Consider the following 17,240-nt stretch of genomic DNA (forward strand, 5'->3'; position numbering starts at 1 on the left):
AAAAATAATTCTTAGCAAAATGTACCACCCAAAGAAAGCCTAATTAGTGACGGAAAAAACGAGATATAGATCAATTCATTGTGATAAGTAGTGATAAAGTTATTGGTGAATGAATGGGAGATGAACATTGCTCGGATGCATGAGGTTTTCGACACTGGGGCTGAACCGGTTAATATATGTGTTTTTTTTCTGAGATAGTATGGCTGCCTGGCAGCTCCTCTTTAAGGAATTTACCACACAAGTCAGTAATTTTCAGCTTGCCATGTCGTAACAGCTTTAGTGAATTAACATTTTTTCTGCTGTTTTCTGAATTCCCGCATGCTTTAAAGTTTTTTGTGAATGATGGCCAAAGTGCGCAAGCAGAGGAACAGACTGTTATGCTCTATATTACCTCAAAATATTTCTCTAATAACCCGCTGTACTGCCCTCTGACCCCAATGTACAAGTGACTCAGAACTGGATTTCCAGGTATGTCACAGGAGCCTGTAGGCACAGATGTCCTGTCACTAAGGGACATGCTTCCAATACAGAATGACATTAGTTACATCAGCCCTGCGGTGACTGCTGTGCTTTCCACAGACATTTCCCTCACCTGCCCTGTGTCTGCTTTCCCACACTTCTGTCACATGCAGATGTGGGATAATCCACTGTCCTTTGCCCGGCTGTCACACTCTAGCACCTGCAGAGGTCACAAGCGTCCCGAATTTTGCGGGATAGTCACCGGTTGGGAGGTATGGACCCGCCTCCCGCGGCAGCCTGCCTGTGTCCCGAGTTGAGCAGAAGGCAGGATGGAGAGCAGCAGAGGGATAACACAGCAGAGCAGAGTACTTTCACTGCAGGATATGCTTCCAATACAGAGTAATGACGTCCGTTACAAAGCCCCGCAGTGACTGCTCTATTCTTTCCTTGCAGACATTGCCCTCACCTGCCCTGTCTGCTTTCCCACATTTCTGTCACAGGCGGGATACTCCGCTGTCATCTGCCCGACTGACACTCAAGCAGCTGTGCCCCTCTGACCTTCCCTCCACCTCTCATTAAACACTCTCTTCACAATTACTGGAGGAGGGATGGACTCTAGCTGCAGGCTCTGTGCTTAACCGCTTCACCACTGAGGGGTTTTTACCCCTTGAGCACCAGAGCAATTTTCACCTTTCAGCGCTCCTTCCATTCATTCGTCTATAACTTTATCATTACTTATCACAATTAAATGAAATAAATATCTTATTTTTTTCCGCCACCAATTAGGCTTTCTTTAGGTGGGACATTATGCCAAGAATTATTTTATTCTAAATATGTTTTAATGGGAAAATAGGAAAAATGTGGGAAAAAATGCATTATTTTTCAGTTTTCGGCCATTATAGTTTTAAAATAATGCATGCTACTGTAATTAAAACCCATGGAATGTATTTGCCCATTTGTCCTGGTTATAAAACCGTTTAACCACTTGAGGACCACAGTCTTTCTACCCCTTAAGGACCGGCCACTTTTTTTCCATTCAGACCACTGCAGCTTTCACGGTTTATTGCTCGCTCATACAACCTACCACCTAAATGAATTTTGGCTCCTTTTCTTGTCACTAATAAAGCTTTCTTTTGGTGCTATTTGATTGCTCCTGCGATTTTTACTTTTTATTATATTCATCAAAAAAGACATGAATTTTGGCAAAAAAAAATTAACTTTCTGTGCTGACAATTTTCAAATAAAGTAAAATTTCTGTATACATGCAGCGCGAAAAATGTGGACAAACATGTTTTTGATAAAAAAAAAAAACCATTCAGTGTATATTTATTGGTTTGGGTAAAAGGTATAGCGTTTACAAACTATGGTGCAAAAAGTGAATTTTGCCATTTTCAAGCATCTATGACTTTTCTGACCCCCTGTCATGTTTCATGAGGGGCTAGAATTCCAGGATAGTATAAATACCCCCCAAATGACCCCATTTTGGAAAGAAGACATCCCAAAGTATTCACTGAGAGGCATAGTGAGTTCATAGAAGATATTATTCTTTGTCACAAGTAAGCGGAAAATGACACTTTGTGAGAAAAAAAAAGAAAAAAAAAAAAGAATCCATTTCTTCTAACTTGCGACAAAAAAAAATGAAATCTGCCACGGACTCACCATGCCCCTCTCTGAATACCTTGAAGTGTCTACTTTCCAAAATGGGGTCATTTGTGGGGTGTGTTTACTGTCCTCGCATTTTGGGGGGTGCTAATTTGTAAGCACCCCTGTAAAGCCTAAAGGTGCTCATTGGACTTTGGGCCCCTTAGCGCAGTTAGGCTGCAAAAAAGTGCCACACATGTGGTATTGCCGTACTCAAGAGAAGTAGTAGAATGTGTTTTGGGGTGTATTTTTACACATACCCATGCTGGGTGGGAGAAATATCTCTGTAAATGACAATTTTTTCATTTTTTTTACACACAATTGTCCATTTACAGAGTTATTTCTCCCACCCAGCATGGGTATGTGTAAAAATACACCCCAAAACACATTGTACTACTTCTCCCGAGTACGGCGATACCACATGTGTGGCACTTTTTTGCACCCTAACTGCGCTAAAGGGCCCAAAGTCCAATGAGTACCTTTAGGATTTCACAAGTCATTTTGCGGAATTTGATTTCCAGACTACTCCTCACGGTTTAGGGCCCCTAAAATGCCAGGGCAGTATAGGAACCCCACAAATGACCCCATTTTAGAAAGAAGACACCCCAAGGTATTCCGTTAGGAGTATGGTGAGTTCATAGAAGATTTTATTTTTTGTCAAAAGTTAGCGGAAAATTGATTTTTATTGTTTTTTTCACAAAGTGTCATTTTCCACTAACTTGTGACAAAAAATAAAATCTTCTATAAACTCACCATACTACTAATGGAATACCTTGGGGTGTCTTCTTTCTAAAATGGGGTCATTTGTGGGGTTCCTATGCTGCCCTGGCATTTTAGGGGCCCTAAACCGTGAGGAGTAGTCTGGAAATCAAATTCCGCAAAATGACCTGTGAAATCCTAAAGGTACTCATTGGACTTTGGGCCCTTTAGCGCAGTTAGGGTGCAAAAAAGTGCCACACATGTAGTATCGCCGTACTCGGGAGAAGTAGTACAATGTGTTTTGGGGTGTATTTTTACACATACCCATGCTGGGTGGGAGAAATAACTCTGTAAATGGACAATTGTGTGTAAACAAATCAAAAGATTGTCATTTACAGAGGTATTTCTCCCACCCAGCATGAGTATGTGTAAAAATACACCCCAAAACACATTGTACTACTTCTCCCGAGTATGGCAATACCACATGTGTGGCACTTTTTTGCACCCTAACTGCGCTAAAGGGCCCAAAGTCCAATGAGTACCTTTAGGATTTCACAGGTCATTTTGCGAAATTTGATTTCCAGACTACTCCTCACGGTTTAGGGCCCCTAAAATGCCAGTTCAGTATAGGAACCCCACAAATGACCCCATTTTAGAAAAAAGACACCCCAAGGTATTCCGTTAGGAGTATGGTGAGTTCATAGAAGATTTTATTTTTTGTCAGAAGTTAGTGGAAAATGACACTTTGTGAAAAAAACAATAAAAATCAATTTTCCGCTAACTTTTGACAAAAAATAAAATCTTCTATGAACTCACCATACTCCTAACGGAATACCTTTGGGTGTCTTCTTTCTAGAATGGGGTCATTTGTGGGGTTACTATACTGCCCTGGCATTTTAGGGGCCCTAAACCATGAGGAGTAGTCTTGAAACCAAATGTCGCAAAATGACCTGTGAAATCCTAAAGGTACTCATTGGACTTTGGGCCCCTTAGCGTACTTAGGGTGTAAAAAAGTGCCACACATGTGGTACCGCCGTACTCAGGAGAAGTAGTATAATGTGTTTTGGGGTGTATTTTTACACATACCCATGCTAAGTGGGAGAAATATCTCTGTAAATGACAATTGTTTGATTTGTTTTACACACAATTGACCATTTACATAGAAATTTCTCCCACCCAGCATGGGTATGTGTAAAAATACACCCCAAAACACATTATACTACTTTTCCTGAGTACGGCGGTACCACATGTGTGACACTTTTTTGCAGCCTAGGTGCGCTAAGGGGCCCAACGTCCTATTCACGGGTCATTTTAAGGCATTTGTTTTCTAGACTACTCCTCGCGGTTTAGGGCCCCTAAAATGCCAGGGCAGTATAGGAACCCCACAAGTGACCCCATTTTAGAAAGAAGACACCCCAAGGTATTCCGTTAGGTGTATGGCGAGTTCATAGAAGATTTTATTTTTTGTCACAAGTTAGTGAAAAATGACACTTTGTGAAAAAAAACCAATAAAAATCAATTTCCGCTAACTTTTGACAAAAAATAAAATCTTCTATGAACTCGTCATACACCTAACAGAATACCTTGGGGTGTCTTTTTTTCTAAAATGGGGTCACTTGTGGGGTTCCTATACCGCCCTGGCATTTTACGGGCCCAAAACCGTGAGTAGTCTGGAAACCAAATGTCTCAAAATGACTGTTCAGGGGTATAAGCATCTGCAAATTTTGATGACAGGTGGTCTATGAGGGGGCGAATTTTGTGGAACCGGTCATAAGCAGGGTGGCCTTTTAGATGACAGGTTGTATTGGGCCTGATCTGATGGATAGGAGTGCTAGGGGGGTGACAGGAGGTGATTGATGGGTGTCTCAGGGGGTGGTTAGAGGGGAAAATAGATGCAATCAATGCACTGGGGAGGTGATCGGAAGGGGGTCTGAGGGGGATCTGAGGGTTTGGCCGAGTGATCAGGAGCCCACACGGGGCAAATTAGGGCCTGATCTGATGGGTAGGTGTGCTAGGGGGTGACAGGAGGTGATTGATGGGTGTCTCAAGGTGTGATTAGAGGGGGGAATAGATGCAAGCAATGCACTGGCGAGGTGATCAGGGCTGGGGTCTGAGGGCATTCTGAGGGTGTGGGCGGGTGATTGAGTGCCCTAGGGGCAGATAGGGGTCTAATCTGATAGGTAGCAGTGACAGGGGGTGATTGATGGGTAATTAGTGGGTGTTTAGGGTAGAGAACAGATGTGAACACTGGACTTGGGAGGTGATCGGACGTCGGATCTGCGGGCGATCTATTGGTGTGGGTGGGTGATCAGATTGCCCGCAAGGGGCAGGTTAGGGGCTGATTGATGGGTGGCAGTGACAGCGGGTGATTGATGGGTGGCAGTGACAGGGGGTGATTGATGGGTGATTGATAGGTGATTGACAGGTGATCAGTGGGTTATTACAGGGAAGGACAGCTGTGGGCGATCAGTGGGCGGGGGGGGGGCAGATCAGTGTGTTTGGGTGCAGACTAGGGTGGCTGCAGCCTGCCCTGGTGGTCCCTCGGACACTGGGATCACCAGGGCAGGAGGCAGCCTGTATAATACACTTTGTATACATTACAAAGTGTATTATACACTTTGTAGCGGCGATCGCGGGGTTAACATCCCGCCGGCGCTTCCGTATGGCCGGCGGGATGTTACGGCGGGTGGGCGGAGCCAGTTGCCGGGGGAAGCGCGCGTCATCAATGACGCGATCGCTCCCCCGGCATGCCTAAAGGACGCGCCGCCTGAAGGCGTATTGCGGTCCTTTAGGCGTCCACTTTGCCGCCGCCCATGGGCTGTGGGCGGTCGGCAAGTGGTTAAATTATGTCCCTATCACAATGTTTGGCGCCAATATTTTATTTGGAAATAAAGGTGCATTTTTTTCAGTTTTGCGTCCATCCCTAATTACAAGCCCATAGTTTATAAAGTAACAGTGTTGTACCCTCCTGACATAAATATTTAGAAAGTTCAATCCCTAAGGTAACTATTTATGTATTTTTTTTAATTGTACATTTTTAAATTTTTTTTTTTAATTACAAAAAAAAAAAAAGGGGAGTGTGGGAGGTAATAAGTTACTTTTTTGTGTATAAGTAATGTATTTGTATGTGAAAAATGCTTTAGGGTGTAGTTTTACTATTTGGCCACAAGATGGCAACAGTAACTTTTTGTTTAATGCGACCTCCAAGCGTCCTTCTGGACGCTTGGAGGAAGTACTAGGAGGCTGGCAAAGTTTTTTTTTTTTTTCACAATGATCGCGCTGCTTATCGGAGAAGCAGCGGATCATTGCGGGACTTAGATCAACAAACGGGAATGGATTTTCCCATTCATTGATCTCCGGGCGAGCGGCCGGCGGCGTGTTTACGAGCGGGAGTGCGCGCTTGAGCGAGCGGGAGCGCGGGCAGCGGCGGGAGCGCGGAAAGTACAGATTTCTCCGTCCCTGGGGGTGAAAGGATGGAAAAAGGGACAGAGAAATTTGTACGGGCGGGGGGAAAGTGGTTAAAGGGAACCTGAAGTGAGTAAAATTATTTAAAATAAACACATGATGTAGCTGCAAATGAATATTATATACTAACCTGACCATCAGTTCCTCTCAGAAGCTCACCATTTTCTTCTTACAGTGATCCCTTCCAGTTGTGACAATATTTTGTCAGAACTGAAATATAATAGTTGCTGTCAGTTATCAGCAGCTGTCAGTTACAACTGAATGTGCAAGGTAATGTCTGTATCCCTATGGCTCAAGTGGGTGATATTACAGTTTAAGGCCACATACACACATCAGACCATAGTCTTTTGAAAATGAAAGATCACAGACCAATTGTACCCCCTTCCATGTAGTATGAGAGCCATACTCTACCCAGTCTATTCTATGGAGCTGAACTCCCCATCAGAAAAAATCTTTGCAAGATGCTGCACACAAAGATGCTGTACAGACACAAAAGATCAGTATCTGCAAAAGATCTGTTCCTGCCAAAAATCCATTCCTGCAAATTGCAATGATAGTCTATGAGATCTGCAGATCATCATACACACATGATTTAACTGACATTCATCTGCAGATCAGATCCACCAGGCTGGATTTTCAGATCTGCGGATGATTGTCTGATCTGCAGATGAATGTCAGTTAAACAAGGTGTGTATGATGATCTGCAGATCTCATAGACTATCATTGCAATTTGCAGGAATGGATTTTTGGCAGGAACAGATCTTTTGCAGATACTGATCTTTTGTGTCTGTACAGCATCTGTGTGTGCAGCATCTTGCAAAGATTTTTTTCTGATGGGGAGTTCAGCTCCATAGAAAAGACTGGGAAGGTGTGGCTCTCATACTACATGAAGGGTGGTAAGATTGGTCTGTGATCTTTCATTTTCCAAAGACTATAGTCTGATGTGTGTATGAGCCTTAACAGTGGGCTGAGCAGGAAGCTGTTAGGGAGTAATGGTCATATTTAAAATGGAGGATTGAGAATGCCATTGATCACAGTGGACAAATGTGACGCAGGAGACGAGAAAGAAATTTATGAGAAGACTACATGGGAGGTAAGTATGACCTGTATATGGTTATTTTGTCTTTTTATTTTCAGTTCAGGTTCTCTTTAAAGGGAAGGCACTGGCAGAAGCTAAGCACTCACGCTCAGCACTCCATTCACAGCAGCAGTCATCCATCCACATTCCACACACCATAAATAAAAACAAGGGTGAAGTCATATATACTTTTCTATGTGTATTTTAAAGTCTTAAAGTGACACTAGAGGGAAAAAAAAAACTTATGATATAATGAATTGTATGTGTAGTACAGATAATAAATAGAACAGTAGTAGCAAAGAAAAAAGTCTCATTTTTTATTTTCAGTTATATAGCTTTTTTTTCATAGCATTGCATCATTCTGTCATTTTTACAATTACAAACCACACTCTGTATTTTAAACTATGAAACAGAGCAGAGCTAATGGGATCCATACGAAAATGGCGTCTGCGAATAATGGCCCATGGTGATGCCGCTAATCAGTCTTCCACTTATTTAACGTTAAGTTCATCGTTAATTACCGTTAAGAAATCGTCTCCTTAAAAACGTTAAATAACCTTTTAATTGATATTAATAACACTAACGCTCTTGATAGTAGTCTGCATTTAATGTTATTATTTTTAACTGGATTAACTGCTATTTTTTATTTTCAAATCATTGATATTTACATATAAACACATCGCAGTATAATACATTTTAGTTATATTTAAAATGTAATGCAGGGCGCAGTCCTATCCTGCACAAAGTATATTATAGTTAGTTGAAGGGAAACTAAACTGAGAGGGATATGGATGTTTCCTTTTAAACAATACCAGTTGCCCGACAGTCCTGCTGATCTCTGTGGCTGCAGTAGTGGCTAAATCACAGACCTGAAACAAGCATACTGGTAATCCAGTCTGACTTCAGTCAGAGCACCTGATCTCCATGCTTGTTCAGGGGTTGTGGCTGATAGCATTAGAGACACAGAATCAGCAGTAGAGTCAGGCAACTGGTATTATTTTAAAAGGAAAAATCCATACCCTTCTCAGTTTAGGTTCCCTTTAACGTTAAGAGTACTGTACTTTAAGGCTGGTTTCACAGTGAGACGTTAAAGTCCCACGTTACAGCAGCCAGTAACGCAGCCTAACTCACAGCACTGTAAAATCAATTGTGCTGTTCACAGTGCCCATGTTGCGTTACAGTGTAACACAGCACGTTTAAACAAAGTGCTGCATGCTGTACGTTATACTGGGCTAAGCAGCGTTAGACTGCTTGCACATGCTCAGTAATGTTGGAGGAGGAGGTCCCTCCTCCTCCTCATTAATATTCACTGCACTGTGGTGACTCGTGGTGGGACTGTAGTGTTGTCCGGATCATGAATGAATCGTTAATTTGATCCAGATCTTTTTGTGAGTCAAATCATCCGTATCATCACAATGAAAGATTCGGTTCACAGTGGATGTCTGTCTGGAAGAAACAGGAACATACAGAATGTACAGTGCAGGGAAAGTCCTGTCCTGCTAGTCATTTCACCCAGTCTGCTTCCCTAGTAAAATGATTCAAATGGTTCGGTTCAAAGATCCGGATCTTTTCAATGACCCGATTCAAATGATCCAAATCCTTAAGATCCGGACTACCCATTACTATCCATGCGTTGCGTTGGGGGCACGTTATGCAACCATAATGTCCCCTAAAACGCAACGTCTTGGTGGGAAAGAGGCCTAAAGGTACAAATTAGCTAACATTAATATCGTTATGATTTTTATTTTAAAACTTCAATCCTGCACAGCCAGTGTATTAATGTTAATATTGTTTTTTTAAATCCTCGATCTGCAACATCTTTAGAGTTTTTGACAGTGTTACATTAAATCCATTCACCGTTTTGCAGTTAAATAACGTCTGCAGTTTGGCTTATGTAGGGCGCTATTGGTAAATAACATTACTGTGCGCAATAACCATACACAAAAATATGAGCACTACCATAATTGTGCATCCCTATGCACCTCTATTATGCCCTGTAGCAATCAACCAAGAGCTAATTATACCATTCAAAAAGAGATAGCCATCTAGGGCGAACCATAATTAACCAATAATAACCTATGAATCAGATTTCATATGCAAAAAATCTTTTATTCTCTATTACAACAAGCTGGATACATTAAAAACCAGGTAGAAACTCCCAGAGGCTGCCATTTATAATGGAAAATTAACCCCCAATAATAATCAATGATGGTAATGTTTAAAGGGATACTGTAGGGGGGTCAGGGGAAAATGAGTTGAACTTACCCGGGGCTTCTAACGGTCCCCCGCAGACAACCTGTGTTGGCGCAGCCACTCACCGATGCTCCGGCCCCGCCTCCGGTTCACTTCTGGAATTTCAGACTTTAAAGTCTGAAAACCACTGCGCCTGCGTTGCCGTGTCCTCGATCCCACTGATGTCATCAAGAGCGCACAGCGCAGGCCCAGTATGGTCTGTGTCTGCACAGTACACTCCTGGTGACATCAGCGGGAGCGAGGACATGGGCGTGCAGGCGCAGTGGTTTTCTGACTTTAAAGTCAGAAATTCCAGAAGTGAACTGGAGGCGGGGCCAGAGCATCGGTGAGTGGCTGCACCAACACAGGATGTCTGCGGGGGACCATTAGAAGCCCCGGGTAAGTTCAGCTCATTTTCCCCCGACCCCCCTACAGTATCCCTTTAAATTGAATCCTATAATAGTAGGTCCCTGCAGGTGCTACATATAATCAAGGCGACCCTTTAGGCTACTTTCCCACCAAGACGTTGCGTTTTAGGGAACGTTATGGTATCATAACGTGCCCCTAACGCAACGCCTGGTGCTCTCTAAGGTGGACGTCAGAGTGAGCCGCGTTGTGCAGCTCACTCTGGCGTCCGTGATGCCGTGATGCGTACTCTTGGACGCATGCGGCATCACGTGGTCCCGCCTGGCCAATCGCCGCACAGAGCGGCCGCTCCAGGAAGTAAACACTGCACGTCACTGAGTGCAGTGAATATTAATTAGCGATGTGCTTGGCCGCTCTCTGCTCCTCCCCAACATTACTGCGCATGTGCAAGCAGTCCAACGCGGCTCTGCCGCTTACTAAGTACTGCATGCAGTACGTTGTGTAATGGCGCAGCGTTACTGTGTAATGCAACGTGGGCACTGTGAACGGCCCATTGATTTTTCATTGCTGTGCGGTGGGGTGCGTTACAGGCTGCTCTAACCCTGCGCCTGTAACGCCCCACTGTGAAACCAGCCTTAAAGGGCCAAAAGTGCCAGTTGTGGAGAAAAAATTTTTTTTGTGACAAATACCTACCACTAGTAAATATATATACAAATAAAGTGCATGTGTGCATGCCCACGTCCCCACTAAAATGTGCGGGCATGTGCATACGCACATATGTGCCGCTTGGAGTAAATAAAATAACACCAATATCCAATCTACATACAGATGACTACACTCTACCAATCAAATCTGTGCTACATAAATTGGGGTATGTGTGCACATATCCGTCCCCGCTCTCAAACAAAGCTGGGTGCGCGCATGCGCACAGAACCCCAAGTGCTGATTCCCAAAAATTGATTTATCAAAGAAACACCTGTGCATGATAATACACAATTCCTAATAACATGATTCAATAATTAGTGCATACAAAAACAGTTCAACTTGTGCAGACCAATTGATACCAGTAAAATACAGGATAAACCTCGTAACAATTCATAGCATAAAAACACAAGTGTGCTATAGAAGGCTGAGAGCGCCTGCTTACCCAACAATATTGCGTGGGGGAGCCTGGGGAGGCGTCCTGTATAAACAGGAAGTAGCGTCAGACACTAGAGTGAGGAGTATCCGTGGTGGAACGCAAGCAAGGTATGTATCCAGGGCCGGATTTGTACTTTTTACCGCCCAAGGCCAACTATACCATCTGTATGGTTGTTATCTCTGTGTGCCCCAATGAGAATTCTCCTTACACTCCATCATTGAATGTCACAGACAATAACTATTTTAGTAATACGTGTATAGATTAGAAGTTATGTTTTGAAATTCTATGTTATGTTTGCCATCTCATTAATGATGGACCCATTGCGTCACCATGAGAGTTAGGCTGATGTATACCTGCAGGATAGAGCTTACAGGTCTTGCAGGGACGGCACAAGTACAGGACAGAGGGTTCAAAGGTTAAAGCTGTTCTTGTAGATAGGGATGACTGCATAGAACAGCTTTCCTGCCCCTCACTGAGCCGCCCCCTAAACTTCTGGTGCCCTCGGCCACGGCCTAGGTGGCCTTGCCAGAAATCCGACCCTGTATGTATCTGCCCGCTGCTGCCCAGACACTAATTTAAGCTGGAGGGGAGCGCAGAGGGGAGAGCCCAAGGTGAGGGAGGGAGGGGGGGGGACGTCCCCCCTCCCCGCCGAGTGGGACCATGGCTTTCCCCTCATACTGTGTCCCCTCCAGCCCCGGCGGGGGGGGGCACCAGAATCTCTGCAGGGGGGCCCGGTGGCTCCTAGTTTAAGATAACTGTGGCTCCTGCTTAAAAGATAAGTGTAGTAAGAGATATGTGGAGGCTGCCATATATATTTCCTTTTACCTGAGATGAGATTATAGAAAAAATGTATACATACCGGGGGCTTTCTCCAACCCCTTCGGCCTGATCACTCCGTCAGCGCCATCCTCCGCCTTCTGGATCCTCCGTAAGGGCGATCCAGAAGTTCGGTCAGTCTGGGCCAGTCCGTGCATGCTCAGTGCGGCTGTGTGCGCTCCCCCATTGCACTCCCGTGGCTGGGAGCATTGTGCGCCTGCGCAGTAGTACTGCACATGCGCCGACTGGCCCAACTTACATGAGCCCTTATGGAAGATCCAGAAAAGGACAGCGGCGTGGGAGCGATGAGGCTGATGGGGGCTGGGGGAAGCCTCGGGTATGTATACATTTTATCTATCATTTCATGTTCACTTTAGGCAATACCAGTTACCAGTTTCTGACATTTGTGTTACGTCTAACAAGATTAGCTGCATGCTTGTTTCTGGTGTGATTCAGACACTACTGCAGCCAAATAGATCAGCAGGGCTGCCAGGGAACTGGTATTGTTTAAAAGGCAATAAATATGGAAGCCTCCATATTCTTCTCACTAAAGTTGTCCTTTAACAGGTGCTAGGCTATAAATGCAGCTATTTATGGGCAGACCAGATAATTTTAGCGCCATTTTTTAAGCCAATTTCTTGACAAACAGGCCTCTACAAAGTTTTTAAATAAAATATGTTTTTTGAGGTAAACCTCTAAACCCACCCCTGTTTATGAACTTATGTTTTGACTGTTTTTTTGGCTTATATTTTTGGGTTGGTGAGGGTCCTCTGTGGTCTCACTCTGGAAAATTTGGAATAGTCCCTAAGATAGGGATGTGCTAAAATACTACCTCCCAACAGGTGCTCATGGCTGATCTCTCTAGCGGTATGGCACTATTGGTTATGGACCTGAGGAAGTTAGTTTCTGTAGGAAGAAAGGCCTAGTGTACACCGGAGCGTTTCCACTGCGGTTTGCGATCTGCTTGCGGGTGCAGATCCGCTAGGGTAATGTATTTCAATGGGCTGGTGCACACCAGAGCGGGAGGCGTTTTGCAGAAACACATACTCCCGGGCTGCTGCAGATTTTGGATTGCGGATGCGTTTCTGCCTCAATGTTAGGAAAAACGCAAACCGCTCTGAAAAACGGCACTTCAGAGCGGTTTGCCAGGTGGTTTTTGTTACAGTAGCTGTTTAGTAACAGCTTTACTGTAACAATACATGAAATCTACTATACCAAAACCGCTACACAAAACCGCAAAACGCTAGCTGAAACGCTACAGAAAAAGAAAAAAAAGCGTTTCAAAATCTGTTAGCATTTTGCGGATCTGCTAGCGGTTTTTGGTGTGCACTAGCCCAAAGAGGACACAAATGAATGAAAGCAGAAAGAAATACGACTATGTGTCGGCACTGAAGGAGGGGGCACCAAAGTAGAGGTGTAGTAAGAAAAGGAACACTATGGGGGCAATGAAATAAAGGGGTCAACAGTTGATGATGGGTACAGAAAGAAAGGGGTCTATATGATTTAGACATAAATTTGTTTTGAGGTTAAAGATGTGAAATTTTACCACTGTCACACGGTCCCTAGTGGCCGGACCGCACAATGCCTTCCAATCGGTTTCAGCACACAGACCATGCAATCTGTGGTCGCAGTCGGTGCACAAAAACCGCGGGAATTTTGGCAGCAGACCGACTAGAAGGGAGCCTGTGAGTTACGGTAATACAAATTACACACTATTTCAGGGTATAACTGCCACCACCTCTGTTACCATGGGACAGAGGAACCCACTGACTGACTGACTCTAGACCTGCAAATAGAAAACGGTTAAACACACTCTATTTTATCTAGCTATCAACAATAGTAGTGACTTTTAGAAGCCAGGGTTCAGTTTGTGCGGCTGAATAATAGGGTAGCTGAACAAATAAATGATGTTAGCGTTGTTTATTAAATATGCAATATAAATAATTAATATATACAGAAAATCATTAAAATCAACGATTAGAGACAAATAATAGCACAGAATAAAAAATAAAAGGGAAGAAAATATGGATACTTAAAGTTCGTGGAAATATGTCCATTCTGGGAAACTCATAAAGTTCCTTTGTTTCAGTTCAGGAGCAAAGTTCAGACAATATGGCTGGATGGTGGCTGGATGGTGTAATGGTTAACCACTTGCGTTCTATAATTCTCTAGCCTTTAAAGGGAACCTGAACCCTTGCACACAATAGATGGAAACACAGAAAAACCCACTGTGTGTGTGTTTATAGAGTACAGCCTGTATAATTCTCCCTTCTTAACAAGTAATGAACTAGTTGAGTCTGACAAATGAAGAGCTAGTATGTTAACACTGAAATTTAACCCTTTCTGTGCTCCCAGAAAATCAAGTGACTACAGTGCAGCATCTCTGCAGGAGCTCCACAAGCTGTAACAAGGAAACATTTTTCTTTTAAGGGAATCTTAAATAAAATAAAAAGATTTTAAATTACCTGGGGCTTGTTTACGCATGCGCAGAACACTCCCGGCGCAGGAAGCGTGACCAGGGAGTGCACGGTTCGGGGCAGCGCATGCGAAGTAGCCGGCGACTGGTGGCAACAGACCAGCTTTGCGGGGGACGTCGCTGCTGCCCGGACAGGATCAGGAGGACGTCGTGGGCACTGTAGGAGTCCAAGGGGCTGTAAGAAGCCCTAGGTAAGTTAAAATCTTTTTTTTTTATGACTTAAAGGACAACTGAAGTGAGAGAGATATGGAGGCTGCCATTTTTATTTCCATCTAAGCAATGCTAGTTGCCAGGCCCTCCTGCTGATCCTCTGCCTCTAATACTATTAGCCATAGCCCCTGAACAAGCATGCAGCAGATCAGGTGTTTCTAACATTAATGTCAGATCTGACAAGACTAGCTGCATGCTTGTTTCTGGTGTTATTCAGATACTACTGCAGAGAAATAGACCAGCAGGGCTGCCAGGCAACTGGTATTGATTAAAAGGAAATAAATATGGCAGCCTCCGTATACCTCTTACTTCAGTTCCCCTTTAAGATTCCCTTGAAAGGTTATTAAGCTATTGCTTATCTTGTTTAGGTACACTTTATAGACCACAGCCATTTTTTTTCAAAACGCAACATCAAACTCAGATTGGCTCACAGTAATCATGTGGTCAGGAGCCAATCCAATTGGCTGAGATATGGAGCTCTGCTGTCAGTGTGACAGCAGAGCGAGCGGGCTGCAGTGACAACAGAGCAGCGCAAACAGCGAGAGCGATGGGTCCACACAGTGATAGTGATTGAAATCTATGCCATTGTAGGAATAACAGGACACAAAACATCTCAATCACTGCCATCCGGAAGCGGTTAAGGGGATCCCTTGTGAGCTTATGCATGAAGATGACAAATAATTTATACTACACTGGAGTTTGCAGACCCTACACTGCATTTATCTGACCCAGCTGAAAGTTTTTCTTGTTTTTGGCCTAATTGTTGACAAACATTGTAAAGCTAACAAAGGACTGGCTGGTCCGTGATTTTTTTTTTTATTTAGCTAATTTTTTTTTCCTACTTATTTAACAGGATGCTAAAGATGCATTCTTTGTTGCTGATCTGGATGACGTGGCACGGAAACATTGGCGGTTCATAAAAGGGCTGCCACGAGTGAGGCCATATTATGCTGTGAAGTGTAACAACAGTCCCGAGATCCTGCGCACACTGGCTATCCTGGGTACCGGGTTTGACTGTGCCAGCCAGGTAACTATTACCTGTGTTCATTAGAAATAGAAATGTATTAAAGAGTTACTACAGCCGGGGATGATGCATACATTTTGTGACGCCACTAATTTGGGCACCGGGTTAAAGAAGAACTGTAGTGAGAGGTATATGGAGGCTGCCATATTGATTTCCTTTTAAGTAATACCAGTTACCTGGCAGCCCGGCTGAGCTATCTGCCTACAGAATCACACCTGAAACGAGCAGATCTGACAAAAATGGCAAACACCTGATCTGCTGCATGCTTGTTCAGGGTCAAGGGTTAAAAGTATTAGAGGCAGAGGATCAGCAGGACAGCCAGGCAACTGGTATTGCTTAAAAGGAAATCAATATGGTAGCCTCTATATACCTCTCACTACAGTTCTCCTTTAGGCTAATTTCACACCAGGACGTTGCGTTAGAGTGGGCGTTAAGGTCGCATAACGTCCCCCTAACGGAACGCCTGGTGGTGCTGGATCTGGACGTCAGAGTGAGCCGCGTTGTGCAGCTCACTCTGGCGTCAGTGATCCCGTGATGCGCACTCTTGTGCGCATGCGGCATCACGTGGTCCCGCTGGCCAATCGCCGCACAGAGCGGCCGCTCCAGGAAGTAGACACTGCACGTCACGACGTGCAGTGCATATTAATTAGCCGTGTGCCTGGCCGCTCTCCGTTCCTCCACAACATTACTGAGCATGTGCAAGCAGTCTAACGCGGCTCAGCCGCGTCTAAAGTACTGCATGCAGTACGTTGGCTTGTGACGCAGCGTTACAATGTAACGCAACGTGGGCACTGTGAACAGCCCCATTGATTTTTCATTACTGTGCGGTGGGCTGCGTTACAGGCTGCTGTAACGTGGGCCTGTAACGTCCCACTGTGAAACCAGCCTTAATGCCGATTAGTTAAAATGGTATACAACTCTGACATAATATTCAATAAAAACATGTTTTCCTACTTGTTATATGCCATATGGTTATCATATTTGCTTTTGTTCATAAGTATTATTATTCATTTAGAAATTACAAGTTCCCAAAGTACAATTTCTTTGCTCTGAAAGCTGCCTTTGCATTTTATTAATAACGGGTTTAACCATCTTGTAATGTCCCCAGAAATGCTTTCTGAGTGTCTGTCTGTGTTCAGGAGAGTCTGCACAGTCAGAGAATGTCTACATTTCTCACTTGATACAATTAAGTAAACACAAGATAATGCTATCTCCAGTTCGGATGCATCCAACTTTCCCTGCAGGGAGCTTGTTAAGGTAGCCATACACTGGTCGATTTGCCATCAGATTCGACCAACAGATAGATCCCTCTCTGATCGAATCTGATCAGAGAGGGATCGTATGGCCACCTTACTGCAAACAGATTGTGAACGCTCCCTCCGCCCGCATGCCCGCATACATTACCTGCTCCGCCGGCGTGACTCCAGTCCCCAGGTCTCTACTGTCTTCTCCTCTCTAGTCTCCGGCCCCGACATGCTTTACTTCTTCCTGCCAGGAAGTTTAAACGCTTAGAGCGCCCTCTACTGTTTAAACTTCCTGCCGTGCAGGAGGAACTGAAGCATGCCGGAGACCAGCATGGACACGGAGCAGCGGTGACAGGGGGTAGTCGCGCCAGCGGAGCAGGTAATGTATT

The 17,240-nt window shown here is 44.3% G+C and overlaps 1 protein-coding gene across 2 annotated transcripts in view; it reads left to right on the top strand.

The window, feature by feature from the left end:
- The window catches only part of LOC137545450 (ornithine decarboxylase-like), an 83,327-nt gene that overhangs the window by 17,943 nt on the left and 48,144 nt on the right, over positions 1-17,240 (top strand). Inside the window, exon 2 of one of the 2 annotated variants that reach the window (XM_068266673.1) lies at positions 15,437-15,610. The exons of the other annotated variant lie outside the window; for it this stretch is intronic. Coding sequence (XP_068122774.1) covers positions 15,437-15,610 — 174 coding nt within the window. The remainder of the gene's footprint in view (positions 1-15,436; positions 15,611-17,240) is intronic. 2 annotated transcript variants of the gene reach the window in all.

This window comes from Hyperolius riggenbachi, chromosome 2, assembly GCF_040937935.1.
Source record: "Hyperolius riggenbachi isolate aHypRig1 chromosome 2, aHypRig1.pri, whole genome shotgun sequence".
In the NCBI taxonomy this organism is placed as follows: Eukaryota; Metazoa; Chordata; class Amphibia; order Anura; family Hyperoliidae; genus Hyperolius; species Hyperolius riggenbachi.